Genomic DNA, 20,381 nt, shown 5'->3' on the forward strand with positions numbered 1-20,381 from the left:
CTGACGCCCTGACGTAATCATTACGTAGGCTCTAAAAGGGTCTATAGCGTGATCCTCCCAACATGCTGCATCCCCCTGGTGAAACTCCTCACTGTCAGGTGAAAAGAAGCGGCTGGCGACTCCACATGTATCAGAGGGGACATGTGGTAGTCTGCAGCCCTCCCCGGATCGGCAGAGGGGAGTGGAGCAGCGACCGGGATGGCTCGGAATAGTGGGGTAATTGGCCAAGTACAATTGGCGAGAAAAAAAGGGGGCGGGGGGGGGGCTTTTGAACTGTCTTACTAAGTCCCTATGTGTATGTTGTCCTCCTCAGGCTTTGCAGAGCTGCAGACGGACATGACGGACCTGACTAAGGAGCTGAACCGCAGCCAGGGCATACCCTTTTTGGAGTACAAACAGTTTGTCACACGCACCTTCTTCCCCAAGGTGAGACAGTGCTAGTTTCATCAGCGCCGTTTTTCTCCCTGCAAACCCCAAAGTGCGCCGACACACTGTAGGGTTTGACACGGGGGGTAGTTTTCGAACATGCGTGAACCGTTGCTTGTTTCAGCTCCCCGGAGCAGAGCTAATGTGTTCTCTATAGGTAAGCATTTTGCGAGACATTTTATCCACCCCGAAGGTAGACTGGTGCTCTATCTGTGGGTGGGTATTTTTCCACTGATACAGACAGACACTGCTCAGCGGGCTCAGCCTTCCAACCACAGGCATGGACTCTGCAGGAGACAGAACAATAGTGGGCACCCGGACAAGAAAACTTTCCCTTCTTTCCTAAAAAATACTGCCACTCTCGCTGTCTCGCTCACACACACACACACACACACACACACACACAAACATACACATGCACATGCAGCATATTTTGGAAGCACTCTTGCACAATGAGAACTGTCCTTGTGTTGTAGTGGCCACTGGGCCGTGTTTGTGGTCGTGAAGGAAGTGAGATGGGAAAGTGCTGAGAAGCTGCACAGATGGAACGTAAATACACATGTCGTTGCCTCTGTACCGTCTCCCCATAGTTTTCCACCGAGACAGCGTGCAGACAATGGATGGCGCTGGCCCCCAGCCTGCAGCACACTGCACACCTCCATCCTGAGCGTTTCGCTCTGGCTACCAGACGCTCTTACAAACTCGTCTCTTTAGCAGTTGGGAGTACACACACAGAGTTGGGCACACAAAACGCTGTGATGATACGTTTTGAGCAGAGGCCAAACGTCGCTTTCTCATCTTCACACTGATTCAGAATGAAATGCTGAGAGCGTAAAGGCTGCCCACTTGGCTCTCGGTCAGTTTGCCTCTGAAACCGGTAAGACATATGATCTTTCGTGTCCCCATTGTCAGGTTTCCTTTTTCATGGTCACAAAGGGCTTATTCAGGGCCTGTTTTTAAAAGTTGAGCCCTTTTGTTTCCATTCTGAAAAGCTGTTGCCAAAGTCTCGAGGCCAACTACTATGTCTGGGGCTCTGCCGGTCTCGCCCTGTTCGTCTCTTCCACTCTTTCTAAGACTAGCTTAGGCTTTTCTATAGGTCTCTATTGATTGGACCATATCTTTGTGTGTGTGTGTTTCAGATGTGTTCGGATTATGAGAAGAGTCTGGTGGTCCAGCCCACCTTTGAGAATGACGGCTTGGGCCCACGCGCTCTCCCAGAGACCCACCCACTCCTCCAGGACTGGCAGGTAAAGGGTTAGCCTCGTTAGGTCATGATAAAATAACATTGTGCGTCCTCAAACCACGAGTGCCTTGATTTAGCTTCCTTTTTTTCCCCACTTCCCTGCCCCTCAACTGGGTCACACTGGCGCTTGTTAAGGTTTCGCTGTGGCGTTGTTGATGAGGAGTAAAGAAAAGCACATGAAGCATGTTTGTGTCTCTGCCTGCTTGTTATAGTTCACCATCTGTGTGTGTGTGTGTGTGTGTGTGTGTGTGTGTGTGTGCGTGTGTGCGTGCGTGTGTGCGTGCGTGCGCACGTGCATGCATGCACAAGGCATGCGTGTCCGCGTGTTCCGCTTGTGCTTTGGGCATGCGTATATGTTTGTCTTTGTGTGTCTGGATTTTCTTTGAGTCTCCGGGTGCGTGCACAAGTGCGTGGGTTGGGTGTGAACGTATGTGCCCATTCATTTGTGCGGACACGTGTGTGTGTGTGTGTGTGTGTGTCTGTGTGCTTGTGAATACTAAAGCATGTCATTCAGCGGTTGCCACTTAGCGTGAAACCGAGATTTTTCAGCTTGTCAAACGTCAGTTTGCCCGCCGAGAGGATGACAGCACACTTCCTGCCATCTCCTGGACAACTGAACTGTATATACTCCTCTTTTGTGACCTTATAGGCCTCCATCTTTCCGTGTGTGTGTGTGTGTGTGTGTGTGTGTGTGTGTGTGTGTGTGCGTGCATCTGTGCATGTGCGAGAGAGACTACACCCATGCACATTCACATTTTGCTGCACGCACGTATGCTAGACTGAGGGAGGAAGAAGGAAGAGGAAGAAAGTAGCGGTTGTGGTGCTAGTTTTGGGTCGACAGCCAGGGGAGCCTGTCTGGCGGTGATGAAGTGCCTCTGATCCACACCGTCTTCCCAAGAAGTGTTTTCCAGGTCACAGCAAATAAATCTCACAGGCGGGCATTTATCTTAATGGACACCCCCGTTCTCCTTCTGTCAGGCTGCAAGGCACACCATATGGCAACGATCCAGAAGGAAGACTTCATCACGCTGGAGTTTAATCGCAGCCATAGACGGGCCCGAGCTCATTAAGTCGACTCGGCACATTTAGGAGACAATCACATTCAGTCAGAGTTCACAGAAAGAGAGAGATACAGTGAGACAAGGAGAATAAGGGGCAGAGAGAGGAAGCCCAGTGAAGCTGAAGGAGGAACTGTGATAGTTAAGAAAGAATGGTCGCCAGATGTGTCACTCAAGCCAAGCAACTGGAAATATATTTCAGGAAGGTCACAGCAGCTGCAGTGCAGGTAAAATGAGCTACAGAGATACAACTCCTTTACCTTGTCTCTCTGTCTCTCTCTGTCTCGCTCTGTCTCGCTCTCTAGTCCTCCAACACGACACGGCCAAACATGGAGGAGGGCATCACTCTTTTCTCCACACTTCTCAACAACAAGCACTTTCTGATCACCTTCGTCCACGCCTTGGAGCAGCAGAAGGACTTCGCTGTGCGAGACAGGTATATATATCAACTGCAACACATCCCAAACACTATTAACCGAGCAGGAAACCTCAAACAAACATCGACTTAAGATCATAAAAAAGCCAGTAGGATTTTACCCGCAGGATTTTATTACACTGCAAACCAAACTTTGTCAAGTGTAGTCATAATTTAACTCATGTTTATTTGTGTAGCCTAAAATCTCCAAAGTAGTTCCAAAGGGATTTACAATCCATGTAATATGAATGAGGAAAATTGCACAAGAAAAACCTTATCAGGAAAGAAAATGAGAGGAAACTTGGGGGGGGGGGGGTAGAGGAGGGATCCTTCTTTTAGGACGGACAGACATGCAATTGTTGTCGAATGTACCAAGTAGACAAGAGTAGCAATGCCAACGTGCAGCCAGAGATTGCACACAGAGCGAGGTAATGTAGAGGATATACAGTTAATACATAGATTATAGCAGTGTTTCCCAACCCAGTCCTCAAGGAACCCCTATCCTGCAGATTTTCTTTGCAACCCTGACTAGGTACCTGTTTGTAGTTATTCAACCAATCAGCAATGAATTATGTCAGATGTTGCGCACCTTGCATAATTAAGTGCTGTGAGATGATTGGTTGAGTAAGTACAAGCAGGGATGCCTATGCAGGGTTACAATGAAAATCTGCAGGATAGGGGTTCCTTGAGGACGTCCAGCATGGATGTCCAGGTAGCATAGCGGTCTATTCCATTGCCTACCAACACAGGGATCGCCGGTTCGAATCCTCGTGTTACCTCTGGCTTGGTCGGGCATCCCTACAGACACAATTGACCGTGTCTACGGGTGGGAAGCCGGATGTGGGTATGTGTTCTGGTCGCTGCACTAGCACCTCCTCTGGTCGGTTGGGGCTGCCTGTTCAAGAAGGAGAGGGAACTGGGGGGAATAGTGTGATCCTCCCACGTGCTACATCCCCCTGGTGAAACTCCTCACTGTCAGGTGAAAAGAAGCAGCTGGTGACTCCACGTGGATCAGAGGAGGCATGTGGTAGTCTTGCAGCCCTCCCCGGATCGGCAGAGGGGGTGGGGCAGCGACCGGGACAGCTCAGAAGAGTGTGGTTATTAATTGGCGGGACACAATTGGGGAGAAAAGGGGGCGGGGGGATCCAAAAAAAAATGTGCAAAGCATAAGGAATCCAAGACGTCATAAGGACACACTAACTTTCTTTAGTTAATACATACAGTACAGTCAATGTTTGTGTCCATGTTCGATGCCACCATAGTATACACGTTCAGTGTACAGTGATACCTGGCCATGTTCTAATATGTCTTAAAACCGATCAGTCAATGTGGAAGATCCTTTAGGACCAGAGAGAAATTCCAGTGACAAAAACACATCCTACTTAGATTGATGTTGCTTTGCCAGCCTGGATTGAAAGGGATTTGTTATGGAAATCCCCTGCACCTCTGGACTTACTCATCCTGACACTAGGTCAGACTTTTATTTGGCACTGCAGTCACATGTGGTGAGCAGCACAAAACCGAGCCTTGTTGTGTCTGTAAATGGAGTTATTTTCAAATCTAAACTGGCCTCACACATTAGCATGGGCATGTAGCGTGTGCCCGTTATTGAGAGCTGGCTGTCCTCTCATCTGCCTTTTTTTTCCTGTCTGTTCACTCAACCCCTCAGATGTAGCTTGGCCTCATTGCTCACCATCGCCCTCCATGGCAAACTTGAGTACTACACCAGCATCATGAAGGACCTGCTGGTTGACCTGATCGACGCCTCAGCTTCGAAGAACCCCAAACTGATGCTTCGTCGCACCGAGTCTGTGGTGGAGAAGATGCTGACCAACTGGATGTCCATCTGCATGTACAGCTACCTCAAGGCGAGTGTGTGAAAGGGGGGAGCAGAGCAAAGCAAGCATGTGTCAGAGAGGATGTGCGTGTGCGTGCACGTGTGCATCAGTGGCGTCAGGTCCTTGCAAAGTTGATTATGAAGAATTTGCTCATCGAACGCCTCTACTGTCAAAAGGGAACCTTGGTGCTCTAATAACCGGCCTCTGAAACCATTTATCTTCATATTCTTCAGGAGACAGTGGGTGAGCCATTCTTCTTGCTGCTGTGTGCCATCAAGCAGCAGATCAACAAGGGCTCCACAGACGCCATCACAGGAAAGGCCCGCTACACCCTCAATGAGGAGTGGCTGCTGCGGGAAAACATCGAGGCCAAGCCACAGGTCAGATGCCTCACACATACACAGGTCAAAGGTCAGAGAGAGGGGCTGCTGAACTTTTCCACTGTAAAAAAAAAAAGAAGATTGCTGAGTGAATGCTGAAATGCTGCTAGCTCTGTGGGTGGTGAGGAGCCCCCCCCCATCTAAAAATTTAAATTAAATGGCGCCCCGGCAGCTGAATGGTTGCAGCGCATGCCACATAACAGCAACGTTACGACAGCATGGCTCAGGAGGTAGAGTGGGTCGTCTAGTAATCAGAAGGCTGCTGGTTCTATCCCAGCCTCCTCCAGAGAGTGTGTCGAAGTGTCCTTGAGCAAGACACTGAACTTGTAACTGCTCCTGATGAGCAGGTTGGTGCTTTGCATGGCAGCCTTCTCCATCAGTGTATGAATGTGTGTGTGAATGGGTAAATGTGAGGCATACACTGTAAAGCACTTTGAGTGGTCGGTAGACTAGAAAAGCACTATATAAATGCAGTCATTTTAACATTTACTACTTACCAATGTCAAGTCAAGTCAATTTTATTTGTATAGCCCAATATCACAAATTACAAATTTGCCTGGTTCGATTCCAGCCATTTGTTGCATGTCGTACCCATCTCTCTCTCCCATTGTTTTCTGTCGGCCACCTTGGTCATAAAGGCAAAAAATGCCAAAAAAATCTTAAAAAAATAAGTAAAATAAAATGATAAATATATATGCAAAGCCAAATCTAAAAGACATTATTGAGTAGCTCAATCTCTGTTGCTTGAACTCCTTCACTTGAGGCAACAACTCATCCCCAACCCGGAGGGAGCAATCCACCATGTTCTGGTAGAGAACCATGGTCTCAGACTGGGAGGTGCTGACTCTCATCGCGCTCACTTCACACTCAGCTGCAAACCACCCCAGTGCGCGCTGGAGGTCGCTTTCCTATGAAGTCAACTAAACCACATCATCTGCGAAGAGCAGAGATGCAACTCTGAGGTTCCCAAAATGAACACACTCCTCACCTTGGCTGCGCCTTGAGAGCCTCTCCATGAATATCACAAACAGAATCGGAGACAAGCGACAACCTTGGCGGAGTCCGACACCCACCGAAAACGTCTTTAATTGTGTGCCGAGAATACGGACACAGCTCTCACTTTGGTTATACAAGGACTGGATGGCTTGTAGCAACTGCCCCGGTACCCCATACTCCCGCAGTACCCCCCACAGAGTGCCCTGGGGTACACTGTCGTAAGCCTTCCTCAAGTCCACAAAACACATGTAGACTGGCTTGTCAAACTTCCATTCCCCCCTCAGCACTTCTGCAAGGCAAAGGAGTTGGTCCGTTGTTCCACGGCCAGGACGGAATCCGCATTGTTCCTCCTGGATCCGAGGTTCAACAATCGGTCGGAGCCTCCTTTCCAGCACCCTAGATTAGACTTTCCCAGGGAGGCCGATGCCCCGATAACTGCAGCACACCCTCCGGTCCTGTCAATCTCTTTTAAGAGCTGGAACAGGAATGAGATTGGTTGCGTTACCAACCATCAACATTGTGTTTTTCTAACGTTACCAAATATGTGACATTAAGCTGTCGGCGACTGCCGGCTTTAAACGTGCCTATCAAAACTATATAACATTTTCTCATCGGTAGATAACATAGTATATGGAGTTTTGGTGTGCAGAAGGGTCGTCCCCATTTTATTTTCTGACAGTAGAAAATGGGGGGGGGGGGTATAAGCTATAAGTGCTTTATATCTGTACTTTTAGATGAGTGCCTACAATAATTTTCATAAGTTGGCACCTAAAGTGTTTTCAACATCATTAAATATTTATTTGGATTCACCACCATATTGTTTAATGTTATTAAACCACCATATTGTTTATGGTGGTTTAATAACTAACGACCATAAGTCAAACTAAATCACTCTAGCCCATATCGCCATACTGTCATGCTCTCCGTGTGCCTTTACAGAACATCAACGTGTCCTTCCAAGGCTGTGGCATGGACTCTCTGTCTGTCCGGGTCATGAACTCAGACACTATCTGCCAGGTGAAGGAAAAGATCATCGAAGCCTTTTATAAAAATCTCCCCTTCTCCCAGTGGCCTCGGGCCGAGGATGTAGACCTGGGTAAGAGGACACTTTCTCTCATCAATTCATCCTTCTCTTCTCCATACTGCAGAGATAAAGTAATCTCCCTTGAAAAAGGTCAATTCCTCTTATAAAGCAAAACTAACCTGAGGCAACAATATAATAGATGACAGACTGCAGCGGGGAGAGTGTACAGTAATAATCACAAAGAGTTATTGCTTTCGTGGGCTGAGGAGCCCGAAGTGCTGATTTGATTAATGGCCCCGGAATATATCCACAGGTTGTGAGACAGGAGGTCAGCGTGAGGCTGCCCTCTGTCACTGTCTCTGAGTCATTCTCCCCCGAATTTTAGAATTAAATCTCTCCCCCAAACCACCATCTTCATGTCTCACACCCCTCCTCTCTCTCCTCCAGAGTGGTTTGACTCCGGCAGTAACAGCAGGATTCTGCAGGACCTGGATAACACCTCGGAGATGGAGGATGGCCGGAAGAAGCTCAACACGGTCTTCCACTACCAGGTGTGTGTGTGTGTGCGTGTGTGAGTGTGTGTGTGTGTGTGTGTGTGTGTGTGTGTGTGTGTGTGTGTGTGTGTGTGTGTGTGTGTGTGTGTGTGTGTTTGACCCCTGCCGTAGGTGTTGTTATCATGTCCCCACGTGTCCCTAATATTGTAGCAGTGACAGCAGGGGTGGAGGAAGTGAGAACTCTCTGTAAGTGGTGTCACTAGTTGTCCGTGAGTGGGGTGGGGGCACTTTCTGTGTTTCTGTGGCTTTCCATATGTGTGAGTGCTTCTACCCAGATGGTATTTGTCTTTGTTGATGGTATTTGTTGCACAGTCCATTTGGTGCATTTCCACTGTTGTTGTGTAGCTTTGTATTTTTTTCCAGCATTTCTGCTTTTTGTGCACCAAGGCACAGAGAGAAGTCGACATTGTGAATTTTCACTTGCAGACATCCGTGTTGCGTGTTTGCGAATAGCGATGGCAATACTGTCAACAATCCCCCCCTTTTTTTCTTCCAATTGTATCCAGCCAATTACCCCACTCTTCCAAGCCATCCCGGTCGCTTTTCCGTTCCCTCTGCTGCAGACTACCACATGCCTCCTCCGATACATGTGGAGTCACCAGCCGCTTCTTTTCACCTGATAGTGAGGAGTTTCGCCAGGGGGATGCAGCACATGGGAGGATCACGCTATTCCCCCCCCTCAGAACAGGTGCCCCAACCAACCAGAGGAGGTACTGGTGCAGCGACCAGGACACATACCCACATCCGGCTTCTGGGGATTCGAACCGGCGATCCCCATGTCGGTAGGCAACGGAATAGACCACCACGCTACCCGGACGCCCCTACTGGCAATAATTGTAATGCAGAAGAAAAAGGCAAATGCCCAAATTTTTTTTGTTTTCGCTCCCAAAATTTTCCAGTGAAGAAAACCAACTAAAACCTAAAATTTCAAGGTATTCCCTTAAGAATCTCCATCCAGCAAGTATGTGTGTTTGCCTATGTCCATGTTCATTTGGGCGTGAGTAAACAGACATTCGGTGACCCTTGGCCTTTGCCCTGTTAACTGTACTTGTTAAGTGCTCTGTTTAGTTTTTGCTGAGCCACGGGGAAGGAGCTGTGAAAGCAGCAAGCCGCAGCGTGTACCAACAGTCTGGGTTCACTGGCAAGGCTGCTCAATCCATTTCACCCTGGGCTGACTTTAATGAGCACAGCCAGTCTTCCACAGGCTCGCCGCCACTCTAGGCACACGCAGTCACAGAAACACATAGACGCTCACACACGCTGTCCCCCACACACACACACACACACACACACACAACACTCGACACAACTCTAACCTAGAGGGCATGCTTAATGATGCTGTTCTGGGCTGCTCCTCGACTCGACCCTTGACCCTGTGCCCTCTGCAACCCTCCAATCCCCCCTTTCCAACCCCTCCACAGATCCCAGAAGGTGCCTCGCTGGCCATGAGCATGAAGGACAAGAGAGATAACACCCTGGGGAGAGGTATGTCATCGTCACACAACCCGCTGTCACCTCGTCTCTCTCTCTCTCTCTCTCTCTCTCTCTCTCTCTCTCTCTCTCTCTCTCTCTCTCTCTCTCTCTCTCTCTCTCTCTCTCTCTCTCTCTCTCTCTCACACTCACTGTGTGTGTGTGTGTGGGGGGGGGGGGGTGTCACATACACACACACGGGCATTTAGGGGAACACACACCCTCACTCAATCACAGGAAACCACACAAACATGATACCTTCATATAAACACACATGACACCACAAACATAGACGTGGCCCCGGTCCCCATCCGTGCAGTGGACATATAAACACACTCACACTTAATCAGTCACAACACATGCGCTACCCCGCTGCATATGGAAGTATGCTACTGTCCTGTTCACTTTTCTTTTACCCAGATGTATTTCCATGTTAGAGATGTATTTCATTAGCAAGACGTCAACTCTGGAGCACAATTTGACCCAATGTGCTGCCTCCATGTCGAATAAAGTCGGCTCTCTCCCTGATGACAGATGAGTTTGCATACAGCCTTTAATGGCCTTGTCCATCTGTGCATAAAGTCTACCCTCCATAATCTGTACCAGAGCAGGGCCTTGTTCTGGTCATGCTTTGTCCATCACAGCTTCTCCTCTCATTTATAGTAAGCCAGAATGAGCCTGTTGTGGGCCAAACCTGGCTGCGGGTTCAAAGCACTGAGAGGCTCTAATGGGACTGTAGTCTTCCCTCATATTGCCTAATACAAAACACCTCCCTGTCTGCCTGTGATCAGTGCAGAGGGTCTGGACCGGAGCCTGCCGGGCCACAGCATCACTGACAGGGAAACACCGCCAGCACCAAGCTTGGTTGGGCAGGGGCTTTGTTTGTGTGTGTGTGTGTCCCTTTGTGCATGTTTGTCAGTGTTTGTATATTTTGCACATGTGCATGTAGCTGTAGGTATGTATATTGTATGTATATTTTGTGCGCGTGCGTGAGTGAGTTAGTGAGTGCTCTCGCTCAGCGCTCTTGCTGTTTGTGTTTAGATCTATATATAAACCAGCAAGGTCTAAAGCTGCTTCCCTAACGAAGCCTGAGCAGTACCGTCTCATTACACTGGCTCCAGAAGCAATCATACACTCTGCACGTCTGTCTCTCCTAATCTCCCTTTTTCTCTCTCTCCCCCTCAACTCGTAATCTTTCTCCTTCATTCTCTCAGACAGCTCCCCTCCCTTCCCCCTGCCCACCGTCCACCTTAATCACTTTCTCTCTGCGGCGTTTACTCCATCTCCCTTGCTCCTGTCACTCTCTCTCTCCCCCTTTCCCTCTCTCTCTCTCTCTCTCTCTCTCTCTCCTTTTCCCTCTACCTCTCCTATCTGTCGCACTCGTTTCCCTGCCTCTTGTCTCCTTTTGTCTCCTTTTATTCTCACAGGTCGCCACCTTTCTGATTGCTCATTGTTTCATGACTTGTTTCTCTCTCTCTCTCTCTCTCTCTCTCTCTCTCTCTCTCTCTCTCTCTCTCTCTCTCTCTCTCTCTCTCTCTCTCTCTCCCTCTCAATAGTCAAAGACCTGGATACAGAGAAGTATGTACACTTGGTGAGTTCCCTTTGCTATTGCACGTGCTTCCTCTTGGACAATCGAAGCCGCTCTTTTTGGGGGGGGGGGAGTTTCCCCCCCTTTTCTTCCCAATTGTATCAGGCCAATTACCCCACTCTTCCGAGCTGTCCCGGTCGCTGCTCCACCCCCTCTACCAATCCGGGGAGGGCTGCAGACTATCACATGCCTCCTCCGATACATGTGGAGTCGCCAGCCGCTTCTTTTCACCTGACGGTGAGGAGTTTCACCAGGGGGACGTAGCACGTGGGAGGATCACGCTATTCCCCCCAGACCCCCCCCCCGATCAGGCACCCTGACCAAACAGAGGAGGCGCTAATACAGCAACCAGGACACATACCCAGATCTGGCTTCCCACCTGCAGACATGGCCAATTGTGTCTGTAGGGACGCCCGACCAAGCCGACGGTAACACGGGGATTCAAACCGGCGAACCCTGTGTTGGTAGGCAACAGAATAGACTGCTACGCCACCCAAACGCCCCTCGAAGCTGCTCTTATTAACACAGTTGTTCCGCGGGTGGTTACTGTAGGCTTCTCCATTGTGTGCCAGTGTTAGTCAGCTCGGAGCAGCCCTGATGACACAGAGGACGGGGTGAATGGAAGTGAATGTGGGGGGGGGGTTGCTGCTGCTGAGAGGACATGACAGCACTAATGCCGCTTAAGCTCTTTTATACCCTTTTATAAAAGTCAGCCCAAGATAGGGGCCCCCTTGACTTTAGAATAATGAGTTCCCTGAAACACGTTCTGCTGGGTGAATAGTTAGTTTTTGTTGAGCAGCTTTCTACTTGAGGTGGCTGTGCTCTTTAGACAAGGCGGCGGGGGGGGGGGTGGTGAGATGAATTTTCAAGTGCGTCATTCTTTTCCCTACCCTTAATTTAGACCTGTACAAGCTTGTCGAATGCACAATTCTGTATACCACCAACCAAAGAAAATCCCCCAGATTTTTTTTTCTTTCCAGCTCCACAAACACTAAATTCAATATGTTCAGTTGGCGATCCAAAACACCCCGATGCGGTTTTCTGGATCATGTGTCTCAGGTATGCGGCGAGTAGATTCCAGTCGAAGAGCTGAGACACCAGCTCAGCTAGCCACTTAGGACGGTGGTTTATTGCCAACTGTGGTTTGCTAACCTTTGACCCCTGGTGTCTCAGGTCCTCCCCCATGATGAGTTAATGGAGACCAAGAAGTCTCACAGGCAGAGCCACCGCAAGAAGGTCCTGCCGGAAATCTACCTGACACGCCTGCTGTCTACCAAGGTGAACACGTACTCACAGCATCTTGAGTTCCAGAAATAACTAGTCTACATGGTGTTGGCACCTTAAATAGACAGTTATTATTAATAGATCTTGACATTACGTGAGCATCGCATCCTACCTACCTCGGTGCCATCTTTTATCCTTGTACTGTATGGTTTGTTTTGTTTCTTTTTTGGGTCTTTACCGCGGCTCGTTTGCACAAGAGCTTGTGAGATATTTCAGCTTTCACGGGTCAGGCTGCAATGCCATATGTATTTATGAAAAACAGCCTTTATATGCAGGCCCTCTCTCATAGCGGTGTGATTGATAGGCAGGCTGATGCAAAACAAGCAACATGTAAAAAGGATGCTCGGTGTTTTTCTACTTCTTTTTTTTTATAACAATACACTGGACCACATCTGTAAACTAGTGGCAGTTGGAACAGCCTCTGTATTCAATTACTGTCATATTTTTAAATTGCATGCTAATTAATTCGGGATGTTTGTGGCCTGAGTGCTGGCACATGTATCTAATCGTTGTTGTGCAAGTAAGTGATACATGAATCAGGCATGGTGGGAGTCGTTCCCTACACTAGCTTAGATCTGTATTTATCGTTCCTCCGTAGGGGACGCTGCAGAAGTTTTTGGATGACCTGTTCCAGGCCATCCTCAGCATCCCTCCAGAGCGCCCCCCATTGGCTGTCAAATACTTTTTTGACTTCCTGGAGGAGCAGGCAGACAAACGGGGCATCACAGACCCAGACACCCTACACATCTGGAAGACAAACAGGTAAGATAACAGACACCAAGTTAGAATCCCTTTGGTCACCTACTGTACCAGGTGTTTTAAGTGTGAGCCTGCTGGTGTATTTACAGGGTCTCACTGTATCTTCCTCATCCTGCAGCTTACCTCTGCGCTTTTGGGTGAACATCCTGAAGAACCCTCAGTTTGTGTTTGACATCGATAAAACGGACCACATGGATGCCTGTCTGTCTGTCATTGCACAGGCCTTTATAGACGCCTGTTCCATCTCTGACCTGCAGCTTGGCAAGGTGAGACGATGATGCTCTCTCTCTTTCTCTCCCTCCCTCCCTCTCTGTGTCTCTTTATATGTCTATCTGCATATACATGTCCAACATTAAAGTATTTGTACAGTTCTAATTGTCTTCATATCCTGTGCACCTGTGCAATATATTGAAATCATATCTATATCGTGATAAAAACTACACACGGTCTGGGGTTTTGGTTATCATGATATCATGATAGAACTTAAATGGTGTCATTCCCTTTTCTTAAAGGCTGCGTGATACAGTGATACATATTTCTGAACTTTTTTGTTTTTAGCTGGGTGACTTGAACAGTGAACTCCTCTACCTGCTTGGTCACCATATCCGCATCACTAATGATCATATATCAAAATGATCTTGCATGTACATTTCTTATGAAAGCGTAAATAGTAATCCTTTAAAATATCATCACATTAGCAATATCAAGGTATAGGAAACATATCATGATAGTTGAATTTGTCTATATATATATATATATATATATATATATATACACGACTTTCAGTTGCTCCCGTTAGGGGTCGCCACAGCAGATCATCCGTTTCCATTTCTTCCTGCCCTCTGCATCTTCCTCTGTCACACTAGCCACCTGCATGTCCTCTCTCACCACATCCATAAACCTCCTCTTTGGTTTTCCTCTTTTCCTCTTCCCTGGCAGCTCCATATTTAGTATCCTTCCCCCAATATACCCAGCATCTCTCCTCCATACATATCCGAACCATGGTAGAAGAGTTTGAACCCACCTCCTATGCTCCTGGCCTTACTCCACTTCTACCTGGTCTCTTGCACACACAGTATATCTACCTTCCTTCTCTCATTCGTATCAGCCAGCTCTCTCCCTTTACCAGTCATAGTGCCAACATTCAAATTTCCAACTCTCACCTCCATACCCTTACGCTTCCTCCTCTCCCGCTGCCTCTGGACATGCCTCCCCCCTCTCCATCTCCTTTGCCCAACAGTAGCATAGTTTCCACCGGCACCCTGCTGGCCAACAGTACCAGTGGCAGTTGTTGGTAACCCGGGTCTCGACCAGTCTGGCATGGAAATCTGATTTAAGATCCGCATATTTGATTTGGCAAAGTTGTTATGCCAGATGCCCTTGCTGACACAACCCTCCCCATTTATCCGGGCTTGGGACCGGCACTAAGAATGCACTGGCTTGTGCATCTTCAGTGGCTGGGTTTTCGTATATATATATGTATGTATATACACTACCGTTCAAAAGTTTGGGATCACCCAAACAATTTCGTGTTTTCCATGAAAAGTCACACTTATTCACCACCATATGTTGTGAAATGAATAGAAAATAGAGTCAAGACATTGACAAGGTTAGAAATAATGATTTGTATTTGAAATAAGATTTTTTTTACATCAAACTTTGCTTTCGTCAAAGAATCCTCCATTTGCAGCAATTACAGCATTGCAGACCTTTGGCATTCTAGCTGTTAATTTGTTGAGGTAATCTGGAGAAATTGCACCCCACGCTTCCAGAAGCAGCTCCCACAAGTTGGATTGGTTGGATGGGCACTTCTTTGAGCAGATTGAGTTTCTGGAGCATCACATTTGTGGGGTCAATTAAACGCTCAAAATGGCCAGAAAAAGAGAACTTTCATCTGAAACTCGACAGTCTATTCTTGTTCTTAGAAATGAAGGCTATTCCATGCGAGAAATTGCTAAGAAATTGAAGATTTCCTACACCGGTGTGTACTACTCCCTTCAGAGGACAGCACAAACAGGCTCTAACCAGAGTAGAAAAAGAAGTGGGAGGCCGCGTTGCACAACTGAGCAAGAAGATAAGTACATTAGAGTCTCTAGTTTGAGAAACAGACGCCTCACAGGTCCCCAACTGGCATCTTCATTAAATAGTACCTGTTAGAGCCTGTTTGTGCTGTCCTCTGAAGGGAGTAGTACACACCGGTGTAGGAAATCTTCAATTTCTTAGCAATTTCTCGCATGGAATAGCCTTCATTTCTAAGAACAAGAATAGACTGTCGAGTTTCAGATGAAAGTTCTCTTTTTCTGGCCATTTTGAGCGTTTAATTGACCCCACAAATGTGATGCTCCAGAAACTCAATCTGCTCAAAGAAGTGCCCATCCAACCAATCCAACTTGTGGGAGCTGCTTCTGGAAGCGTGGGGTGCAATTTCTCCAGATTACCTCAACAAATTAACAGCTAGAATGCCAAAGGTCTGCAATGCTGTAATTGCTGCAAATGGAGGATTCTTTGACGAAAGCAAAGTTTGATGTAAAAAAAATCTTATTTCAAATACAAATCATTATTTCTAACCTTGTCAATGTCTTGACTCTATTTTCTATTCATTTCACAACATATGGTGGTGAATAAGTGTGACTTTTCATGGAAAACACGAAATTGTTTGGGTGATCCCAAACTTTTGAACGGTAGTGTATGTATATATATATATATATATATATATATATATATATATATAGAGAGAGAGAGAGAGAGAAATCCATATATATATATATATATATATATATATATATATAAACATAGATTTTCACTGCGTCCAAAAGTGCTCAACAGGATAAGGAGCAGAAATAGCATTTTTTTTTCTCCAGAAACCATCAATGGTCCGCTCCTCATTTATTGAGCACTTTTATCAACAAAACCATTGATGGTTTCTGGAAAAAACACTATATATATATATGTGTGTGTGTGTGTGTGTGTGTGTGTGTACTCTGAACCATCTGAGTTCCCCCATGAAACCTCATACCTAAACCCTCAGTTTGTCAACTCCGTCTACTTTCCTCGACTTATTTCAGCCCACCTGGCGGAGCCAAGGTCATGAGCGCCAGGGACCTCTTCTTGCGCTGTGTGTGCACGGGTGTGTGTGTGCGTGCGTGTATGTTCAACTGCCTTTGTGTCTCCAAGGTGGTGTGTGTGTGTGTGTGCGTGTGCGTGCGTGTGTGTGCGTGTGCACGCTTGCATGTCAATGTCCTCACTTCTCACGAATCCGTCTCATCCTTCAGACACTCTGACCCTGAGCACACTCTGCTTCCTGTCTCTCTGACTGGCTTCCTCCCCGGAGAGAGCCCAGCACTCATCAAATAATGCTCCTCTTTCACTGAGAAGCACTCGGACTCATACACTCGGTCGGTGCCAGACAGCGAGTGTGCACACCGCGGTTATATTCAATGGCCGACACATAGATGCATGAACACATATGCAGACAATCGTGACATACCCTAGCGCTCACACACAAAACAGGGCACACACAAACAGATACTAGAAACTCAAACCCACACCCGTACATCCTATTCCCCATATAAAAACCAATTACTCAACCTTTTTCCCCACATCGGTTTGGAAATTTGGTTGTGTTGGTTGTGTTTGGTTGCATTCGGTTGTGTTCTGTCGGTGCCAACACCCTGACACACTGGGTCGCCAGTTTCTCGGATGTGATTATGAGTTCTCCTGCAGGTGGAGGAGAGGGACGTTTTTTCATTTGTTTCTCCATACTTGTATGTGCCAGTCTGTGTGTGTGTGTGTGTGTGTGTGTGTGTGTGTGTGTGTGTGTGTGTGTGTGTGTGTGTGTGTGTGTATGATAGTCTCGGGATGCAGTCGGGGCAGCGAAGGGTATGGGGTCTGGATTAGTTAGAGCTCGGCGGGGGTGAGAGGTAGATAGGAAACTCAGCGGCGCTCGCTGTTTCCACGGAAACCCTCTTATCTGGCTGGCTACAGGCATGTAGGGCCACAGGGTCACAGGGGGTTACCAGGCAGATGGACGAACCACAGGAAGTGACCTTGTGGACAGGAAGAGAGGGTTCCCTATCAGAAGGAGCGGCAGAGTCAGTCTTACTCCCCCTGCCACCTTAAATCACACACACACACACGCACACACAAACAAACACATACACAGACAAAACAGTGACACAAATAACTCATGACACATAGAAATATTAAGGTGCACTGTAAGCATATTCACTAATGCTGAAAGGCAAGGCCGCCCATCTCTTTTACCCCCTCTTTCTCTCTGTCCTACTTTCTCTCTTACCCTCTTTTTCCCTCTCTCACACACACACACACACACACACACACACACACACACACACACACACACACACACACACACATTTGCTGAAACACACACACACACACACTGATGCAAACATACACACGCTAACAACAGTAGTCATAGCTAAGACCCATGCATGCCTCTTAGCCTCGCTGCTGTTCTTTCTGCTTGAATGAGCGCTGGTCTGAGAGCGCAGAATGACTCAGGAGAGATGCGGAGGTATGTAAAGGGTGTTATTTTGACTGGCATGTTCCCCCCGCCTGTGCGAGTAGAGCCTGTGTGAGTTTCCAATTGTGAGGAGAGGAAGCCAGGTTCCCTCCCTCCATTGTCTGAGGCTGTGATGTTTCTGATCGTCTCATCATGAAATAACACTCAGCTACCTGGACTAGGCCTGGTCTCAGCTACAGTCTGACTAGGTGCTGGACTAGGCCTGGTCTTGTGTCTTCTGTAGAGACCTTAAACATATACAGCAACTTTTTTTTCTTTTCTTTTTTTATCATACTTGCCTGCTAAATCCTAATTACAGCAAAGATGGATTTTTTTTTGTGTGCTAGTGATCAGCTAAGTTTGGTTATGGAAAATAAGGTCACTGACCAATCTTGAGTAAGAACAGTAATACTGCCTCATAAGTCTCATTATTCCCTACCTGAAAAGCCATAGATTGGAAGGAGTGAGAAAGTGACAGGACCGAGGACTTAGCGCTGCCTTGAGAACAGCGTATTTGTGGCGTGTTGTCCACTTCCTTTGCATTAGTGTGACAGCACGGTGGCCCAGTGGTTAGCACTGTTGCCTCACAGCAAGAAGGTCCTGGGTTCGAACCCCAAGCCGTCCCAGGTCCTTTCTGTGTGGAGTTTGCATGTTCTCCCCTAGTGTCTGCGTGGGTTTCCTCCTGCCATCAAAAAGACATGCATGTTAGGGTTAATACTCCTGTCTGTGCCCCTGAGCAAGGCAAAAATGTTTTCAACAACTGCAATATTGTGAGCACTGTACAGTAGAGTACTGATATATATGGAGTCAGTGAGCAGGCGCTGCCTTCACCAGGACAATTAAAACAAGAGGAAGAGGAGCCTTCAGCTGTCACCCAGTATGAAAACACTGTAAAGCTGTAAAGCAGGAAGATGAGAAGCTGATTTTGGTTAAAGAAGAAGATCATTTTTAGGACTCTTTGGACCTGAGAGAATAGGACTCCCGAAGATGATTATCAACAGTGAAAGGTGGCCCAAATCGTTACAATCGCTATTGGGTAGCAAAAATTTGTATGAGCAGCATTCTGGCGGCATGGTGGCCCAGTGGTTAGCATTGTTGCCTCACAGCAAGAAGGTGCTGGGTTCGAACCCCAGGCTGTCCCAGGTCCTTTCTGTGTGGAGTTTGCATGTTCTCCCCGTGTCTGTGTGGGTTTCCTCCGGGTGCTCCGGTTTCCTCCCACCATCAAAAAGACATGCATGTTAGGGTTAATACTCCTGTCTCTGCCCCTGAGCAAGGCAATGGAAAGAAGAACTGGAGTTGGTCGCCAGGTGCTGCAGCTGCCCGCTGCTCCTATACAATAGGATGGGTTAAATGCAGAGAACGCATTCATTGTAAGAATACAGTGTCGAATAAAGTGGCTTTCATTTCATTATGGCGTAACACTTTGGTTTGTCAGAGTGCCATGTACTAAACCAACACGTTACTGGTGCTGTCGGGATCGATCAACGACACACGAAATTATCAGTCGATATGCTCAGCATTAGATGGGCTGTAAATCTGGCGTTCTTTCACTTTGAATGAAACAGCTGGGAGTAACTCAGTTATCATGACTGAGCGGGGGAAATCAGCAGAGGTTAAAGGAGCACAATGCCATATTTGTTGTTTCAGGACTCGCCCACCAACAAGTTATTATATGCCAAGGAAATCCCGGAGTATAAGAAGAGGGTGCAGTGCTACTACAAGCAGATCCAGGAGATGGCACCGCTCAGCGAGCAGGAGATGAATGCTCACTTGGCCGAGGAGTCACGGGTGAGCAAAACATGAGCGGTCAAGGCATCGATTCATAATGCCTTAACGTTCAGTCGCTGAGGTTTACCTTGCTTGCATTTTGGTTTTTCCCAGTTTTATTTCCAATTCCATGCTTATTTTCCTGAATTTATTGTTGTTCAATACTGTTTTCCATCCTGCAGAAATACCGAAATGAATTTAACACCAACCTGGCCTTGACAGAGATCTACAAATATGCCAAGAAATACAGAATACAGGTAAGAGTCTACATGCCGCCTTCTCGCCACCTCTATTTTCCCGTCACGCTCTCTCTCTCCTGACCTTAGATCGAGATTATAGGGTTTCTCATGTTTAAACTGGCCTTCAAGCCAGCCTTATCACCTTGTTTTACCCCGACATGCCGTGTTAAGTTTCAAAGGTGGAGATGGGAATCGAGAGTGCATGCATCCAATCAGAGCGTGGGAGATAATAGACAAGTTTAGAGATCTAGTTCGCTTTGGGATTGCCCCACAACCTGTCACTCAAACAACCGGTCGCCAAACAGGCCAAATACCTTCGCGCTACAACACTTACTTTACACTAACTTCCCTTTGCCAACGGACGGATTATCGGCGAGAGATCAGCCGACTTTACAGCAGACTGTTAGACTGTTTTGTGCCGACCCATATGTACCCTGCAACCTAAAACAACCTACGTGCTGTCTGCCCTCTCCCCCGGTCTTGTTTTGCTGCACAAGACCTCATCCGGCACCCTTATCTGTTTGACGATAGTGTTAAGTTACTTTTCCATATCTATCCTCCATTGCGTTTTCAACTTGCCCTCTTCAGCCCTTGTAGACGCCCCCCCCGCCCGCCCGCCCGCCCGCTTGCTCTCTCATCAACCCCTCATTGCCACTCACGGACTGTTCTCTGCAGAGGCTTAGTCAGCGGTGACTGTTCGCTAATAGAGGGCCCTCATCATAATACCATTTAGCTGCTCTCCCGTGTCATGCTACCACACTGGCACAGGCCTGGGAGCTTAGACTCTGATTTCCAGAGCTCTATGAATGGCCCTC

At 47.5% G+C, this 20,381-nt stretch overlaps 1 protein-coding gene across 1 annotated transcript in view; it reads left to right on the forward strand.

Annotated features, from left to right (window-relative positions):
• Nucleotides 1–20,381, forward strand: part of plxnd1 (plexin D1) — a 79,294-nt gene that overhangs the window by 57,403 nt on the left and 1,510 nt on the right. Inside the window, 14 exon segments of the mRNA XM_056273334.1 lie at nucleotides 314–426; nucleotides 1,566–1,673; nucleotides 3,033–3,163; nucleotides 4,812–5,010; nucleotides 5,214–5,360; nucleotides 7,296–7,452; nucleotides 7,828–7,931; nucleotides 9,356–9,419; nucleotides 10,961–10,995; nucleotides 12,166–12,270; nucleotides 12,875–13,038; nucleotides 13,154–13,301; nucleotides 19,208–19,348; nucleotides 19,510–19,584. Of these exon segments, the coding sequence (XP_056129309.1) occupies nucleotides 314–426; nucleotides 1,566–1,673; nucleotides 3,033–3,163; nucleotides 4,812–5,010; nucleotides 5,214–5,360; nucleotides 7,296–7,452; nucleotides 7,828–7,931; nucleotides 9,356–9,419; nucleotides 10,961–10,995; nucleotides 12,166–12,270; nucleotides 12,875–13,038; nucleotides 13,154–13,301; nucleotides 19,208–19,348; nucleotides 19,510–19,584 (1,691 nt within the window).

Source organism: Lampris incognitus, chromosome 2 (assembly GCF_029633865.1).
Source record: "Lampris incognitus isolate fLamInc1 chromosome 2, fLamInc1.hap2, whole genome shotgun sequence".
Classification (NCBI taxonomy): domain Eukaryota; kingdom Metazoa; phylum Chordata; class Actinopteri; order Lampriformes; family Lampridae; genus Lampris; species Lampris incognitus.